The sequence below is a fragment of the Perna viridis genome, chromosome 3 (genome assembly GCF_037379345.1).
Source record: "Perna viridis isolate PV_CMFRI_1.1 ecotype Kerala chromosome 3, ASM3737934v1, whole genome shotgun sequence".
Classification (NCBI taxonomy): Eukaryota; Metazoa; Mollusca; class Bivalvia; order Mytilida; family Mytilidae; genus Perna; species Perna viridis.
Window position 1 is genome coordinate 45,741,853 of NC_142447.1, and position 18,979 is coordinate 45,760,831.

Below are 18,979 nucleotides of genomic sequence, written 5' to 3' on the forward strand. Positions count from 1 at the left end.
ATAACTCTAAGAGTCGTCTGACAACTTATGAGAATCGTTTCAGCAACTGGAAGTCTCATTCTATCAGTTTTCATGATATCAGCTGAAAACTAAGAAAAAACCTGTCGTTTTTCTCTTCTCAAGGGCAATAACTCTTACATGAAGTCATATGACAACTTTGATCCCTTGAAGACTTTTGTAGGCCTTACAATAAGGATCATGTCAGCCACTGAAAAATATTAGCTAAACCTGAAGGTTTTGGAGATATATGCTCTAAACTATTGTCTGGCCCTTTTGTTCTATTTTAGTAACGATGGCCATGTTTTTTAACAGATCAAAAATTCAGTCATTTTGTTTAGGATACCTTAAAAAAAAAAAAAACAACAATAATATTAACTTTCATTGAATTCTGTATAGCAGTTTCTGAGATTTTTTTAAAGTAATTCAAGAACCTTAGTGAGCATGCTCACATATCCCACGCGTCCCAATGTTTTGATACTCAAGTATCAGACCATTACCTTCTAACTAAATTTTGCTCAGAACAGTAGTTTCAAACTCCAGACTGATTTCTTAGAGTTTTAGTTAATCCAAAGTCAATATCCTCGTAGTGGAACAAAACATACACTTCAAGGCCCGTAATTTTCATAAAAATCATCAGAGCAGAACAAAACCTGAACTTGACACTAAAGTCTGGAAAACTGTTATTTCTGTGAATTTTGTTAAGTTCAAGGCCCATAATTTTGGTAAAAATCATTGGAGCAGAACGAAATGTAAACTTTACCTATAACTTACCATGGTGAACTTCTATACAATAATCATGTCAATATCTGCAAGCGTTTAAAAGTCCAGAAAACTGAAAATGGACTGACAGTCAAAAACATACCCTTCCCAACTTTGTTGCGTGGGGTATAATAACTATCAAAAACAGCAAAAAATGTCCAAAAAGGGCAACAACTCCAACATGGGTCAACAGATTTTCACCTCAATTTGACCACAGATAGATCTCATCATGCTGAATACTTTTATCCATGTCAGAATTTGGCTAAACCTTACGGTTTCGGATATATATACAAAAATCTGCTGTCTGACCCCTATGTTCTATTTTTAGTAATGGCAGCCATGTTTTTCAACCAATCAAAAATCCAAAAGTTCATTTTGTGCATGATACTCTAAGGAACAATTGTTATAAGTTTCATGCAAATCTATTCAGTGGTTTCAGAGAAGATGATGTTTGAAGAAATTGTTAACGACGACCATGATGGATATTAAGTGAGCTAAAACAGTCAACTCAAGTCACAACCCCAATAATCAATCACAAACTTCCTTTTGTGGAATGAAACAATGTAGTACAATGCACGAGTTCTATTTACTCAGTCCAATTATTGTCAAGACAACAGGAAATCACTTGTTTCTCCCCCCCCTTTCCAAATGGTTAAAATCTTGTCCCCTAAAAATCAATTCCAGTATGACTAACCTGGTATATAATATTATGGAACAATATTCTAGACATCTATATGCTTTTACTGGAGTTAAATAGTAATACTTTGAAAACTTCCAAACAATTCCATAACTGTTAGGGCCACAATCCCAGTGGGTGTGTTACTCATTATATAATGACTGGTGGGGTTAGGAGGGTGTTCTGACAAATGGGGATTGTTCTTTCATATTTGTCTATAAAGGGGTACATTATTATAACAGCAACTGTGAAGGGGTATATAATTTCAGTCTATACTTATTGATCATGACAGGTCAACATCTTTATTGGATTATCTCAGTCATCTTGCACTCCTGAAGATTATCTGTAAATGGTAATTATAAAATCCACGACCAAGGGGTACAGGATTTTGGAATATTGGTCTATAATGGGGTTGGGGTTCAGGACTGCAATTGAAACATCCCACCGAAAATTGTCACAGATATCCTGTGAAAACTTGTTGGATAAACAATATGCCACAAACTTATAGTTGCAAGGCACATAAAATCATTATCACTGGGTATGCCTCTCAAAGCAGTATATGTTTTTGGTATTATTTAAGCAAAAACACAAATCAAAATCAAGCTTTCTTTGTTTTTTGTTGTTTTTTTTTATTTAGGATCAGCCACATCAACTGTTCATGATTTCGACTGAGATTGTGACAGTGAAGTTCTACTGCCTGATCGACTTCTCTTCCTTTCCTTCTTCTCTTTGAGGCGCATAGCCAAGAGTTTAGCGTATTCAGCAGCATCCTCTCTCCTCTTTTGGTGTCTCCTCTTCTTGAGGGCAAATCTGTGTCTCTTACGTTGAAGAACAACTGGGGTAACAAGTCTCTGGATCTTGGGGGCTTTAGTTCTTGCCTTTTTGCCTGTAAAAAAGATTCAAGAAATGCTTATTTTTTACCATTAATTGTAAAATAATTGTCAAAACTCTAAAAATAAAGGCCAACCTTCCTTCTGTGGTTTATGACCTTCAAGTAAAATTTCATTTAGACCAACTAATTTTCAAGTTTTTGCCAAAATCAAAATGCCTACAGAAAATGACAGACAACAGCATCATAAAATTATTAAAGATCATCATATTTCTTCCAGTTTTATAAAAACAATCATTATTCAGTTGTTAATTGAAATAAAATTTTATCAGATACTAAATTATGTAAAACAAATTACTACATGTACAAGAACGCTATGCGTAGCCATATGTCCCCCACTGCTGTAGAAAGAGTTGAATTACAAATGTTTGACACTTGTATAAATAGCAGATTCAAAACTTATGTGCTTTCACAAGTCCATGTGGTGATTCAAGGTTAATATACCTTAGTGAATCAAATTAAGTTAGGTTAAGAATTCTTCATACAATACAAAAAATCTGCCAAAAAAAAAAAGAACGTGAAAAATGAACAAAGTCCCATAACTCCCATAAAAATTGTCCAATCAATATGTTAAGTATGATCAACTACATATGGTGACAAACAATCCTACAAAATTTGGTCAAAGTCTGTTAAGCCGTTTCTGAGGAGTTGCGTCCACAAGCTTCGGATGCACGGACGGACACCAGCATTTCTATGTCCCCGCTCCACATTGCGGCGGGGGACAATAAAACATATTAATTTTCATAGATTTTGTCAACAAAACATATTTGCAAGTATCTATTTTTACAGACAGGTGCGTAGCCAAATTGAAGTGTAGGCAAAATTATGGCAGGGGGTCTGGGGGTCTCCGTGAAGATTGCGTTTTAGAGCATCATTTATGCCTCTCCTGGATGTATTTTTATTTAAAAAAAAAAAAAAAAAAAAAATAAGTGCAGGCAAAAGCTTTTTTGCCTAACGGCAGCTACGCGCCTGACAGACCATTCTAAACTGATTTTTTTTACATGACAGGTGGTTGAGAAACAAGGGAATTTTACTGGGTCCCCATAGCTTTTACAGGATATACATGTGAACTTACCACAGGCAAGTGAATGCTAGTCTTAAATTCACTACCTACCAACCTTTCTTTCAAAATTATATTTCAATCTTAGAATAGATATTAAACACCAATATTGCTTGTTTGAATCCCAGTTCAGGATTCTGAATTAGCTCTATACCTACCCAGAAACAGTGAACAATAGGTGTCTGGTAAGCATTTTTTTAAATTTTAATACAGGTAAACTGAAGCTAATGAAATCAGATGTACATGTACTGGTACACTATCTTGTCAAACTTAAATCTTAAAATTTTTGTTCGATTAAATTGATTAAAGCTACTTTGTTCACATATATACATTTCAATTGTGTTATATGAAATTTATTCAAATTCATTATTTTTGCGACTAAGGTTCAGAAGTAAAAAATATTCTTGATCAAGTTTTGGGCATTTTAAGGTTCAATATAACCATATACCTGTGTCCTTCTTTTTCTCAAAGGCTCTTCTTCATGCCTCCATATTTTTACTACACAAGTTCAAATTACTAGCAAAAGTTACATTTAAACTCTTTGTTTACTGTGAAAGTACTATTGTTCGTGGGGTACCAATTTTCGTGGTTTTCATGGGTAGGCTAAACCATGAAATTTGGTTCCCAACTAAAAGGAGATTTCCATTGATGTGTATACTAAACACCTCAAAACCATGAATTCAAGAATCCACAAACATGCGTTTCTTCCCTAATCCACAAAAATTGGTATCCACGAATTAAAGTACTTTCACAATATTATTTATCTTCATGCTACAACCACAATGTTTTGACCAGACATGCACAATAAACCAAGAAGAAATTATCAAAAACAGACATGAAATAGTATGAAGAAATACATTTTATCTGCTTCTTCAGGTTAAGGCAGCTATAACTTTCCAATGAGTCATTCATGGGCTGCTAATTTGAAAGAAGTAAAGGAATAATCACAAATAATTCATAATTACATTGGTTATTATTCATGTGATACCAGGTAGTCTGACCTTTCATTTTTTTACCGGTCAAGACTGACAAAGTTTGGAGTGGTCTGTTTTTGTGGTTTGAAAAAAGTTAATGGTTCGTGGTGTTAAAAATCAATTTACTGGGTCAACTTTTGTCCTGCATATCTGTCCAAAGCAAAAGCAAAAATTAATATGTTAACAGTCATTAATACCTTCTTTGACTGGAAGAGGTCTTCTGACAACATACTGTCTTACATCATCCTCCTTTGACAAGTTAAAGAGCTTCCTGATTTTGCTAGCTCTCTTTGGACCAAGTCTTCTTGGTACAGTAACATCTGTAAGGCCTGGGATATCTTTCTCACCTGGAAATATGAGGAACATTACAGAAGGCCAACATTAAACAATCATTGGAATGATACATGCAGAGAAGAGCTGTCTGAATTGTAATAATTTAATAATTTTTTTTTTTTAACTACTGATGATCTGAAAACATCCTTATAACTCTTGAAAGGGAGCTTACATCAAAATAAACAAAACAATTCACCAAAACTGCAATGGTTTAAGAATCCAAAAACAGAAAATCATTTTATCAACTTGCTGAAGTAGAGCTGGACTCTTGACCTTACTGTGCTATTGTCACAAGAATCATTTAATCAATAGAGAACATCTAAGTTATCCACCTGCTTTTTAATAAATCTCTCAATGTATTTTTTTTTAGTTTTCAAGGGCAATAACTCCTACATCAGTCCACAGATCTTTGTAAAAATTTCTGCATAGGTCTGTCTGACCATGTTGATAAATTTTACCCCATGAAAATTTGACTAAACCCTTTGTTTTCAACAGATCAAAAATTGTTTAGGATATTCTAATAAACAGTCATGCCAAGTTAGGTTAAAATCCATCATACTTGTGTCTCACAAGATTTCAAAGTTGGAAAAGAAAATTTCAGTAAAAAAGTCTACAGATCTTACTGAAAATTTCTGCATAGGTCCAACTCAACATGCTGAAAAATTTTACTCCCTGCTTGATTTTAGCTTAACCCAACTGTTTTAGAGTTAATATTTGAATAAATTTGCTATTTGACCCTTTTTCGTGTATTTTTGGTAACAGCGGCCATGATAAAAAATCAAAAACACATACATTGTTAAAGATGTCTACTGAACATTCATGCTTAGTTTCGTTTTAATCCATCCAGTCATTTCAGAGGGAAAAAAAATTCCATTTCAGGACCCATAACTCATTCGTCAACTGATCTTCCTGAAAATTTTGGCATAGGTCCATCCTTTCATGAACAATTTTACCCAGCCAGATTTTAGTTATTCGCAAAATTCTGCGATTTGCCCCTCTTCGTGTATTTTCAGTAGTAACAGCCATTTTTTTGCCAGAAAAGAAAATCCCCCAAAAAGAATTGTTAACAATACCCTAAGGAACATTCAAGAAAAGTTGTGTTACAATCTGTTAAGTAGTTTCAGAGGAGATGATGTTTGAAAAAGTGAACGGGCAACAACATACACATAGTGATGACAATAGCTCACATGGCCTATTGGCCGGGTGAGCTGAAAAAGGAAGTAAAATAAAAGAACAGCGTTCCAATGTCCCCTGCATATAACAAAAAGTGTGGAAAAACTTATTTGGCAAAAGCATTACAAAAAAGTGTGAAAAACACGGATGAACACCCAGCATTTCCATAAGCGGAAATTTTAATTTTAATGCACAGGGAATGGCGGCATTGAAATTTGAAGACAGAAGAAAATATTGAAATAGAGAGTATCCTTTGATTATAAGTATTCATTTTTCTCTCTAAATTATTGACACCATATATATATATCCAACGTTCCTTAACTGAAACCCATCATTTTTGGTGTAACACTGCAAACCAACGATCTTACCCTGATGTAAACTCTGGACTTGGCGATCACTGAATATAAACAAACCAACATGATGAACCACAGTGTCATGTGTACTTTTACTGTTGTCCTTTAATATGAACCTTTTAACATTGGATGTAGAACACCATGTCGATCACAATAATGGATTTATTAGAAGCAAATCACACGAATCTTACCTGATCCATAATGTAAACAATACTGTCAATGACGACCTACATACTGACATTTTGAATCAGCTGTTTTTACATACAACTCACAGCAGAACAACGTAGTAATTGAAAATTTTACAGCAATTTATTATCATATCAGACAGAACAGGAATTATCTTCTATCCATCCCAATAGCAATGAAGTGTAGACACCACAGACTTATTGCTATTCTAATCATAAGTGGGGACATTGCGTTACACCCAGGCCCAGTTAGAAATCCCTGCGGTGAATGATTTAAAGCTGTTGCATGCACTCACAGAGTGTAAATGTGTGAAGCCTGCTACTACCGTTACCATATTAAATGTGCCGAGATATTGCCATTAGAATATAAAGAACTCAATAAATCTATGGATCCATGGTTGTGTAAAAACTGTTTAGCTTGTCTTTTTACTGAATCTTTTTTTGAGGACTACTTGTTACCATCTGATAGTAACATGTCTTGTAGTTCTGAAGAACATGTATCAATATTTGAAGAAATTCAGGCTATTAGAAAAACTCATCAAAATATCAACTGTTTGAAATCAAAATTTGGTGAAGTTAAAGAACTATTCTGTAACAAAATTGTAGATCTTATGTTTTTATCAGAGACAAAAACTTGACTCATTTTACAGGATAATCCAGGTTATAAACTTGAAAGAAAAGATAGAAATTGTAATGGTGGAGGTATTGCAGCATTTATAAGTTATATTAAACAAAACAAAATGGGCAATCATATGTATTTATAGACCACCATGTATGAAAGACTCAGTATTTAGTAATGAGTTTTCTAATACACTAGACCAATGTATTACACAATATGATCAATATATGGCTATTGGAGATCTGAACTATGATTTATTAAATGAATAAAAAGGGAAAACACTAGCAGATTTAATTGATATATTTGACCTAAAAAATTGATAAAAGAGTCAACTTGTCCTATGAAAAACGGTAATGGGTCACTTTTCTATGTTATCTTGACCAACTCCATAAATCTGTGAAGAAAGCAACTGGAGTTGATAAAATATCAGTTAAACTCATGAAAAATGGCAAACCAAACTAGTTAACCATTCACTAGAAACTTCAATATTTTCAAGCAGACTAAAAGAGGCACAAGTCACACCATTATTCAAAAAGAATGACCCTTTTACGAAGAGCAACTACAGACCAGTCAGTTTACTACCTATTCCATCAAAAATATTCGAAAAAGTTTTAGCTGAACAGTTGTCTACTTTCTTTGAAACTATTTTTGATAAATTTTTATGTGCATTTCAAATATGTGGCAGTCATTCTTATGGATCTGTCAAAGGCATTTGACTGCCACATGATATTTTAATTTGTAAGTTATCAGCATATGGTCTCAACAGTAAGTCTACTGACATGTTATTATCATATTTGTCAGGGCGTAAGCAACAAATAAAGATTGGCTCTTGTGTCAGTAGCTGGGCAGAAATTCAAAAGGGTGCTCTGCAAGGATCAAGTTTAGGTCCTTTGCTGTTCAACTTCAATCTAAGGAGATTTATACAACTATGCTGATGACAACACATTATCTTATCTTTCGCCAAATTTTAATGAAGTAATAGATGTACTACAATCAAAAAGTACTATTTGATAAACTGGTTTCACTTTAATTGTATGCAGGCAAATCCTGAAAAGTTTCAGGCCATAGCTGTTGGCAAAAAGACTTTTGATAAAACACCCACTTTTGATATTGGCTCTGCAAAAATAAGCTGTGATGAAACTGTAAAATTATTAGGAATAAACATAGACTTTAAACTAAATTTTAATTTCCATATACAGAATTTGTGTAAAAAGGCAGTACAACAGTTAAATATTTTAAAAAGAATAGGTAAAAACTTGAGCAAATTAAATCGACTAACGATATTTCACACATTTATACAGTCAAATTAAAATTTTTGCCCACTATCATGGCATTTTAGTTCCGAAGGTGATCCTCAAAAAATTGAAAAAATACAGGAAAGGGCTCTAAGATTTGTTTATGAAGACTATATTTCAACATATGAAGATCTTTTAATCAAGGCAAAAATGCCCTCTATGTATATAAGAAGAACAAAAACAATGGCAATAGAAATATTTAAAGTACTTAATTTAGCACCTCTGATCTTATCAAATCTTGTTGAAAAGAAAGACCACAAGTATAATTTTAGATACACAAATTTATTGCAGATTGCAAGTGTGAAAACTACTAGCTATGGCAAGAGATCTTTCAGGTATGCTGCAACTGCTCTTTGGAATTCATTTCCAGAATCTTTCTGGCAAATTTCAAATTTTAATCAGTTCAAAAGTCAATTATCTTTCTGGAATGGTAAAGAATGTACTTGTCTTATATGCAAAAAATTCTGACTAAAATTTTCTTACTGATGCAGCATACCAACTACACATACTAAACTTTTTTTTATTTTGGTCCAGTTTTATTATTATTTTTTAGTTACTTTGTTCAGTTGCACGATAGCTTTATTCCTTATCTGCTTATTATTTTACTCTTTAGCTAGTAGTAGTAGTATTTTTTTAGTGTTTGTATACTTCAACTGCTTATATTCTCGTACCATAGTACTCACTGATATAATTATGTGTTTTTATGTATGTCTAAATGTCTTCTGTGTGTATATGTATGTCTTGTTTTACTTACCTGCATGATTATATATGACTGTAAACATTATGTCCGTTCAAAAGCTCACAAGAGCTTATGTTTATTGTTTTATGTCTTGCTGACTTTAAATAAAGCTTGTCTATGTCTATGTCCCCTTGCAATGCGTCGCGGGGGACCAAAAAAAAATTGGTCCCTTTCATTTCAAAACTGAAGAACATTTCATCTTAGTCATTACAGCATTTGAGGTAACTGGGCATTTTCACACTTATCAAAGAGTATCAGCCATTCCAACATTAACAAAAAGTCAGCATGGCACAGGCCATATTGTATAGTGCTGAAATTTTATAAATAATGTCATATAGATGGCAAGTCTTGTTATTTCATTGGTTCCTAGTAGACTTATAATAAAACGATGTATTGTATCAGGGTTGTGGAACATAAAATTTTACTCCAAGACTAATGATTTGGTTGCAGTAAAGGTGAAACCTGAGCCAAAAAAAAAAACAAAACAAAACAAAACCAAAACCCCTAAAATATATTATTTTTTATGGCTTCCAGGTCAAAAAAATATACATAGGTTGGTACTGAAAGTTTTCATATTAAGAACATGAAGTAATTTTTTTGACACTCCTCATTTATGTCATTGATGCAGGGCATAATCTAGGCAAAGAAATGGAATTTGAAGTCGCCAAGAATTTTTTAAAATAATTATAAGTCGCCAGCTCGTGTTCTTTTAAGCTAAGTGAAGTCGTTGTGAAATCTGACCAAAGAGAGATAACTCTAGCCCTTCCAGGTAAGGTCTCACTAACCATTTCTAACGTTTCCATTACTTAACATTTTAAGCAAGTAATTTTCAATGTTTCACTGTGAATTCCCAGGACAAATGACACCTTAAAGTTGCATACCATTGCAAAACTTGGAAAATAAGGCTTTCCAAATCATTATTCTAATGGTATGATGACCGTAGAAATTCTTCACAAAATTTACTTGAATAAAAAATCATGAAAATCAACATTTTTACATTTTCTGCTAACTGACAGCATGGAAGCAAATTACTCACACGTAAACAATATTCATACACTTTTGTAGTAAATTACAAAAATGGTTATAAAGTATACATTCTCAGCTTTATTTGATCAGAATACACACAAATAATGCACTTACAATGCATATTTCTAGGTTCAGTGTGTTTTTGGGACTACACAGGGGGGTAGCCATTTGACACGCAAGTGGTTAATGAGACCTAATAAACAACCAAAATGGTGGCAATTTTTGTAATGAAGAGAAACTTGAATTAGAAGTTCATTTAATTTTCATCAGTTCCAACCAATCCAGGGAATATTTCACCCCTTCTAGTGACTTGGATAATGGATAAAACCAGCAGACAGTATTTGAATGAAACATTTTCAACTCATTGAGTTCAAAATTAAAGGAAAACAAACACAAAAGTTAAGTTACATATAAATTTTGTGTTCCTTGATTATATATTTAATTTGATGACAACAATTAATTTATTTACTCAATGAGAGACTATTACAGTGATTTCAATGGTTTTAAAAGAAAATTAATTATTGGTATGTTCAGCTTGAATCACAATTATGTGCATGAATGCACATGGGCCTGAAGCGACACTTTGTTTTGATATGGCAAATATAAAAATAATTAGGCTAACAATTATCCCTTTTAAAAAAATCAGGGAAATTTATTGGATGATAGACTGCCATACCAAGATGCAGTCATTCATTTATCGATTTAAATTACAACTGTCAATTATTTGAAAATAGTCCCACTAAACAATATACATGTAAACATACATGTACATGCATGTCTGTGCAGGTTAATTTGTGCTTTGTATCAGTTACAGTACAAGTGTACTCATCATTAGGTCAGAACAAAGCTGACTTACATAAAATATCTTTTTCTTTTTCAGGAAGAGACCACAGGAAGGTGCAGACCTTTCTTAGACTTTAAGAACATGTTACTATAAGAAACAAGTTCTAAATGACAATGTGATCACTTACCATAGTCAATTACAGTTACTTATTATGCATGTACTTATTCATTTGCAAGTATAGAGAATGGAATTGCAGTATTAAACTTATTTAATTATTTTTTATTAGAATACATGTCCTTGAGATACAACTTTGTATCAATGCGATAAAATATTCTAGTAGGAACTATGACTTCTCTCCATTCCAGACTCACTTCTCCCTATCACTCCTGGAAGGGAGAAGCCACTTCTCCTATTCACTGAATCCTGGAATATGCCCTGAGTACATGTCCAACAGCATTTTCTCAACATTTTTATAGTATATAGTAAGCTTGCAAGGGAGTTCCATTTCAAATGATTATTAAGGTTTGGGAGTCTTTCTTGGATAACTATTTATTTTTATTGTAAATTAAGTCGTGTGCTTTATTTTTTGCTTTATTTGTATACTATTTACATTTAGCATCATTCAAGGTATATCCCAAGTTTGGTAAATGACAGCATATACTGAAATGTCAAAATCAGATGCAAAAACTCCCCATAAAATAATCAATTAAAATGTCCACAATTTCTCGCACAAAAATGACTAAAGCTTTTAAAATCCAAGAAAAGACCCTGAACATGCAAGACAAGTTAAGGGTTGTTCTTAGTCATTTTTTTTTGTTACCTTTCTTGACAACAACCAAAGCCAAAACACTAAGATTGCTATCAACAATGCAGCCACGAACAGACTTTCTACGTCTTTCACCAGTTCTACGTGGTCTGTAACAGGAGTGTCCCTTTGACAAAAGGAGACGAACTCTGCCATTGGTAAGAACACCTTGCTTCATAGGGAATCCTTGTTTGTCATTACCACCAGAAATTCTAACTACGTAGCCCTGAAAATTAAAGGAAAAACTATTAAGGTAAATTTTCCTGCACCAAAAAATCCTTTCATTCCAGTGGACCATCAGTGTTAATTTTATCACTGGCCAAGAATGAAACAACACACAATGAATGATATATTTAGTACTTCATAAATAAAATGCACTAAGACAAGTTGTGTTTTGTTATTTTTTGTTTCAGCTATGTACCTAGCCATATATGTAGTTGCATACATTTAACAGCACACGCTGTCATGCTACATTGTAGAATACCCCCACTAATACAGGTAGTTGATGTGGGGCAGCAACCAAAATTGCACACTATGTATGCAACATCTATATTAAGCCATAACAAAATTGAAAATATATCTGTCCTGTTGGAGCTGATATTTTTGTGATCAAAATTTTCTTTTTCATTTCATCTAGTGAAAAATAGAAATGTCCAACAAAACATGAAGTTAATTTTGAACAGCAAGCAATTTTTTGCTCGCAACTTGCATGTATGCCTCATCTACATCAAGCCACATCAATCTGTGCACTGGGAGCCAAAATTTTTAGACGATGACTTTGGCAGATGGAATGAGGGACAAACAAAGTGACTCCAATATACCACCTACTCAATGGGCTGAGGCATAATATACAACTGATAAATCACACAAGTCACAAAATTAATAATTCATACAAAAAATACCTGTGTATAACATGCTAAAAACACTAGGCTCTGTAGGTAAAAACTTCTAATTTTTTTTTTTCAAAAATTTATGACTGGTTTGTTTTGGAGTCATATTCAGGCATTAATTGAGCTTGTAAACAAATGACCAAAACAGTTTCGAGTAGGCACAGAATATTAGTGTTAATAAGTTTACCAGAAACACAGGTAATTTTTTAAAGGCCCAACTGTAGTATTCTAGACAACTTAGTTTTCATTGCATACATGTGAACCGGCAGAAGTTCAATTCTACCAGAATTAGAACCTTCCAATGTTCTACCGTTGAAACAGAAAATCTACTGCTTTCCAAACATTATACCATAAACAAATTTTGGTCGCCATTTTTTTTTATTTACTTAAAAAAAAAAACCCTGAGAAGATCAAACGACGACACTTCCGGTTGATCTCAAGTAAACATGTTAATTACGGTCATTAACAGTAATTTAGAGCTTTATTGGTTATCAACAAGATTTAATTTAAAAGGTGTGATGATTATACAACAACAGAAGATGATTGACAATTACTCCAAGTGTTAGTGGCACACACTTGAATTATTACATGACTTATTACCGACGATTTGGACTCATTCAGTCATTGTGTAAATACTGATGCAGGACATTTTATCTTTTGATGGTTGTAGAAACGTTGACCTGGCATCCAGTGAAAATGAATTTGACTCAAAGCATGGCATGTTTTTTTATCCAAGCCAAACGGAAGAACTTTGTGAATTTTCCAATTCGTAGCATTCTCATCAACCGTCAAAAAACGTAATCTTTCATCTTCAGCACCTCTTGCCAAGGAGGCAAAGTACTATTCCAAAATCAATGCTGCATGGAAGTCAAAGTTTAAGTGGACTGTATTGCCAAGCCATTAATGACTATATGAAATGAAATATTGATGCATATTTTTGAAATAGTAGCTAACATAGTGACAATTTATAAATGAAAATTATTTAATTAATAGTAGCTATATAGCAATGATGAAACTTTCAAAATGAAAGTTATTTATGTTTATACCGTTCTTGTTATGTAAATATTGTCAATAATAAAGAACCTTAGTGGGTGCGCTCACACACCCAACGTGTCCCCCATGTTGGATACTGAAGTACATTTTTTCGTAAGAGAAATAAATGTAAAAGGACACCGAAAAAAAAAAAAAAACCGAATAAGAGTGTTTTTTAGGCTTTAGAACTTTACCTTCTAACTAACTTCAGTTACTCAGAAGGGTAGTTTAAAACTCCAGACTGTGATTTCTTTGAGTTTTAGTTAATCCAAAGTAAATATCAATGTAGCGGAACAAAACGTACACTTGACCAACAACTTATCATGGTGAATTTATATACCAAAAATCATGTCATAATCTACAAACCATCAGAAAAACGGTTATTTCTGTGAATTGCAGCTAAGTTCAAGGCCTGTAATTTTGGTAAAAATCATTGGAGCAGAACCAACTACAACCTTGTACTGTAACTTATCATGGTGAATTTAAAAACTAAAAATCATGTCAATATCTGGAAACGTTTAGATAAAAAGTCAGGAAAACTGTTATTTCTGTAAATTTTGCGAAGTTCAAGGCCCGTAATTTCGGTTAAAATAGTCAGAGCAGAACAAAACTAAAACTTGACCAACAACTTATCATGGTGAACTTACATATAAAAAATCATGTCAATATCTGCAAGCATTTAAAAAAAAAAAGTTTGGTAAACTGTTATTTCTGTGAATTTTGTTAAGTTCAAGGCCCATAATTTCGGTAAAAATCATTGGAGCAGAACCAAATGTAAACTTTACCTATAACTTATCATGGTGAACTTATATATATAAAATCATGTCAATATCTGCAAGCCTTAAGAAAAAAAGTCTGGAAAACTGTTATTTATGTGAATTTTGTTATGTTCAAGGCCCGTAATTTCAGTAAAAATCATTGGAGCAGAATGAAAGTTAAACCTGACCTGCAGCTTATCATGGTTAACTTATACACCAAACATCATGTCAATATTTGCAAGTGTTTAGAAGAAAAAAAATGGGCTGACGGAAAAGGATCAAGAACATTATACCCTTCACAACCTCGTTGCATTGGGTGTAATAAAATCATTAAAATCATCCAGTGTTAATCCATCAAAAGGGTCATTCCAATAATTGGAATACACATATAGATTATTCAGCATTTTTTTCTCAAGGAAACAGGACTAATGCAAGGTTTCCCTAAGTTTCACACATATTTGACTTGTTTAAAAAAAAAAAGCAACATAACTTTATCACATGTACTGTACATGTATGTCTTGGCAACATAAAAATTTGAGCTGGCCACAAATTCTAGATCTAAAACGCCACCTAATCTTATATGGTATGTTTAAGACTCCTTGAGTAGTGTCATCATTGGATTTTATTTCACTTACATTTGATGATTATCTTTTATCATACATGTATGTAGCTGAGATGATCATTTCTATAATCAATCAAAATGCGAAGTTTGTTCTTGTGCTGTTGATGTTACTGATAACCAGTGGTAGCTCCAGAAATTTCAAAGAGGGGGCATGCTAATATTACTTGAATTTACCTATATACAAATGTACATGTACACTACAGCTAACGACTATTTTGATGATCCCACACGCCATCGGTGGACAAATCTTGTGTAATAATTCTTACGTGTCCACTTTTTAAAACAACGACAAAAATGTGTTAAGTGCGTCAATTTCTTACGCAAATTTGATAAAGGCCTTTGTAGTATCGTGGTCCAATCATTGCTTTTTATGTTTCATCAATAGGTGTGTCCCTGTATTTTGAGCACTGTATGAGGTTAATTGACATTTTGTTGACATGGCAACAGTTATTGATCGACAAACAACGTGCCTTATTTGCATAAATAAGAAGGAGGTATAATACACGAAAGTATTTAAAATTCTACAGCATCATTCAAAAAAAACATGTAACTTTAGAGATATATAGAAGTATAAATATTGTTTTTTTTTTTTTATTTTTGATAACCGCTGACGTTAAATCAAAATTTCAGACCTTTTGATTAAGACTTGAATTTTATTTAATTACCGAAAATCTTCGCATATCAAAATGCACTTTCGAAAATAGATTTCCATTAGAGTGTTTTATTTTGAAAGCACATTATTTTTTTTTTTTATTTCAGGAACATTATTTTCATTTCCGAAATATTCATTATTAGTTTATGAATATACAACCAGGTAAATGACATAAGGGCAATCGTATTTTTCTTTTAATTAATAAAATATTCACTGTTCTTGTAACATCATGCTCACAACAAGCATTTTTTCTATTTACAAAATATAATAATCTTGTAATGCATATGTGATATTTCGTATCATATATTGACAACTAGAAATAAAACTAATCAACGTGTTTGAAACGTTAACTTATTTAGTCAGATCTCACTAATTGTTCCTGAAATAGTGTGCATTATCTGTGTAATGTCACTACTTAATACCCGAGCGTGTCACACTTACCCAATATACAGGAAGTGGTCAATCAATTGCTAATTAACGAGAAGGAATTGTTTGGTAATATTTAGATTAAAGAATTAAAATAAACCTAATTTAATATTCATGATTACTAGACGTATTAGGCACATCCAAAGTTTTTTAAATCAAAATTTCGACATGTAGAACCTTTTTTAAAATAAAAATAGTGTTTGAATCCCCCAGATATAACCTAATAAAAAAAAATTCAAATTCTTTATTAAGTATGAATTTTACGGCTTACTATATATAGAATAAATTAAACTCAATGGTATCTTATAACACTAGTGTGCTGACTTCAAATGGAGAAGACCATTTTCTGAAAATTTCCAATATATTTCAATACTAAAACGAGACAAAAATTAGATTTCGTTTGTTTTGAGTTATTTTGCCTTTCACTTGTAGTTGCTGAAATGGATACATAATAAATTATCATAGTTGAGGGTAACTTTCAAATTTAAGCCAACTTCATAACACCAGCCCTCGTTCGTTTTGATTATACACGAACATGTCCTTTCTCGAATTCCATGAAGGTTGCTCTCATTGTATAACTTATAATTTATTTTCTTACAGTTGTTGACTACAAAAAAAAAAAAATTATCACTACTCAATCTTAGTACACACAAGACTAAATCACCTATATGTATATGTGTTCTCTAGTGCATGCAAGTGCCATTTTCTTATATGCGCAGGTTGACGTCAAGTTTCAGTTCTCAATACTTTAAATCACACCCTAAATATTCCTACAGTTTATTACCTGTCAATCAACGATAGTGCGACTTTACTTTAACCACACCCTAGACATTTTATTTGATTACCTGTCAATCAAAGGTCCAGGAGGAACACCTGCATCTTTAGCCACCGTGTGAAAATCATAGCAACATGATGCTGTACCATAGAAAAAGGGGATGCAGTTGTAAATAGTTGTATCTTTCATACGGTATTGCACATCCAATCTTAGCCGATTTTCTCTAGGAATTTTAAATATAATAAGCAGAAGGAGGGAGCATCTTTTCCATGACAGGGCCGTGAAAGTATTTATCTCAGAAATCATCTTACAGGATTAATTGTTGTTTCCGAATTCATACAAGTTACCGCAGATACTTTGTTATAATTCATTTGTTGGCAAATAATCACCCTTCTCTACTTTAATCTCCGCCCTACAGGTAATTGATGACTGTCAATTATAAAAAAGCTCTATTGACACCTGTGAAATATTTGTTCCCGTAAGTTCATACAATTAGATACGCTTCTTATAATACAATAGGACTGTCATATTTATTATGTAAGAATAAGTTTTAATTCTGATTCCTGTTAAAACTAAACAAGATTTAGGCTAGAAAACCACTAATTCCACTTCCCATAGGCTTCTATGCTAACTTCACAATATTCAATGGCTTCTCTGGACTTTACCTTAACTTAAACCTGCAGAGGACTGTATATCAGCATGATTCTACATATGTCAGCTCACAATCCTCAGAATGGCATGTGGGGTTAGCAGACTTGCAGTGCAGTACTGGTCACCGGAAGTGAAGGGTCTATAAATAGCATGGGAAATCCCAGTGTTTTCACAAGATAGGGGTATATTTAGAAATCATTATAGAGATTAGGCTTCACATCACAAGAAGTAAAATGCACCTATAAAATGTACAGAAATGTTTTTCCTTTCAGAAACTTGTTTAAATTTTTGAAATAAGATGAGAACTTTTTTCACAGCACTATGAGGAACAGGGGTATTTCTGCGTAGGACTATTTTGGCGTACGTTCCAAATGCTCATTGGTTGAATTGGTGGTCTGTAACCTTTAAAAGTGACCACCAGATCATGTGGGCAACGTGGACAGGGATCAACCATGTGTCCACGGTCGGCCCACGCCCACCGTGGAAAAGGGAATAGTCAAAATAGTCGTTAGCTGTAGTGTACACGTAATCTACCAAACTTTCAAGGTCTATGAATGGGTACGGAGTTTTCATTAGTATTTTGCTCAAGTATTTAAATTCAAAATTCAAATTTACCACTTAACTTGTTTTACAGTGACAATTGTATCACAACTTACCTTCCATTCATCTCCAAGACTGTCTGCTGAAACTTCTTGAGCCATACGTTTATCAAAAAAGGGTCGGAGTTTCTTTTCATCATCAACTTCAATTAATTTTTGACAGCCAGTGGCTGGAAAGGATATGTTGAGCTGAAAAAAAAAATAAAACAGTCGAACTTATATAATGACAACTTGCTAAGCTAAATTATATTGATACATTCCATAAAGAAAAACTTGAATAAGAATAAAAGTCAGTAAGTTCTGGAGTGCAACACATTTTTTAACCATATGAACTAAATTGATTTCCCCATTTACTATTTTTTTCATCCATTTTGCTGCCTTGTCACACTCAAGTACATTACTCTTGCCACAGGATTATACTTTGCTCTTAAACTCTAAAAACGTTTTTTTTCAGAGCTGTGCAAGGGCCAGGACTGGCAGGGGGACTACCTAAGTCCAAGATTACTACTCGGATACCTAACCATATACAGTTACCAAAAATCTATTGAATGATATTGGAAGGATATTTAGATGCCATTACCATAAACACCCACTCTCTACTGAAATCTACGGAGTCAATCAGTAGTCTAAAACAACTTCCTAACATGTATCCGATGTTCTACACTGCCTCTGGAATCTATAACCATCTGAAGGACTTTTGGGTAGAAGGGATTAAGTTTATACTTAAAAACAAAAATAAATGATTGGTTTATTCGAATTTGCTATGATTTCTTCGATATCTCAGACTATTAAGTCACAAACTTAAATTTATTCACTACCTTCATGCTGATCCTTGCGATCAGTGAGCGACAACCGGAACAAGAGACCGACGTATCGGAAGTTCTCGCAGAAGACGAGAAAGGAA

At 33.1% G+C, this 18,979-nt stretch overlaps 1 protein-coding gene across 1 annotated transcript; it reads right to left on the reverse strand.

Moving 5' to 3' along the window:
- Positions 1-2,039: 2,039 nt before the first annotated feature.
- LOC148622479 (small ribosomal subunit protein eS6-like) lies at positions 2,040-18,957 on the reverse strand. Its single transcript, XM_088572472.1, has 5 exons — positions 18,894-18,957; positions 18,133-18,264; positions 11,686-11,896; positions 4,556-4,705; positions 2,040-2,321 (listed from the first exon to the last, which is right to left on the reverse strand). The coding sequence occupies exons 1-5, from the start codon at positions 18,897-18,899 to the stop codon at positions 2,092-2,094; spliced, it is 729 nt and encodes a 242-aa protein (XP_088428598.1). The 5' UTR covers positions 18,900-18,957; the 3' UTR covers positions 2,040-2,091.
- Between the last annotated feature and the right edge of the window lie 22 nt (positions 18,958-18,979).

Excerpts from the sequence above, each read along its gene's own strand:
- LOC148622479 (XM_088572472.1), bottom strand. Across the intron at positions 11,897-18,132 it reads GTCTTGGAGATGAATGGAAG|GGCTACGTAGTTAGAATTTC; the intron begins GTAAGTTGTGAT and ends TTTAATTTTCAG. Across the intron at positions 2,322-4,555 it reads ACCTCTTCCAGTCAAAGAAG|GCAAAAAGGCAAGAACTAAA; the intron begins GTATTAATGACT and ends TCTTTTTTACAG.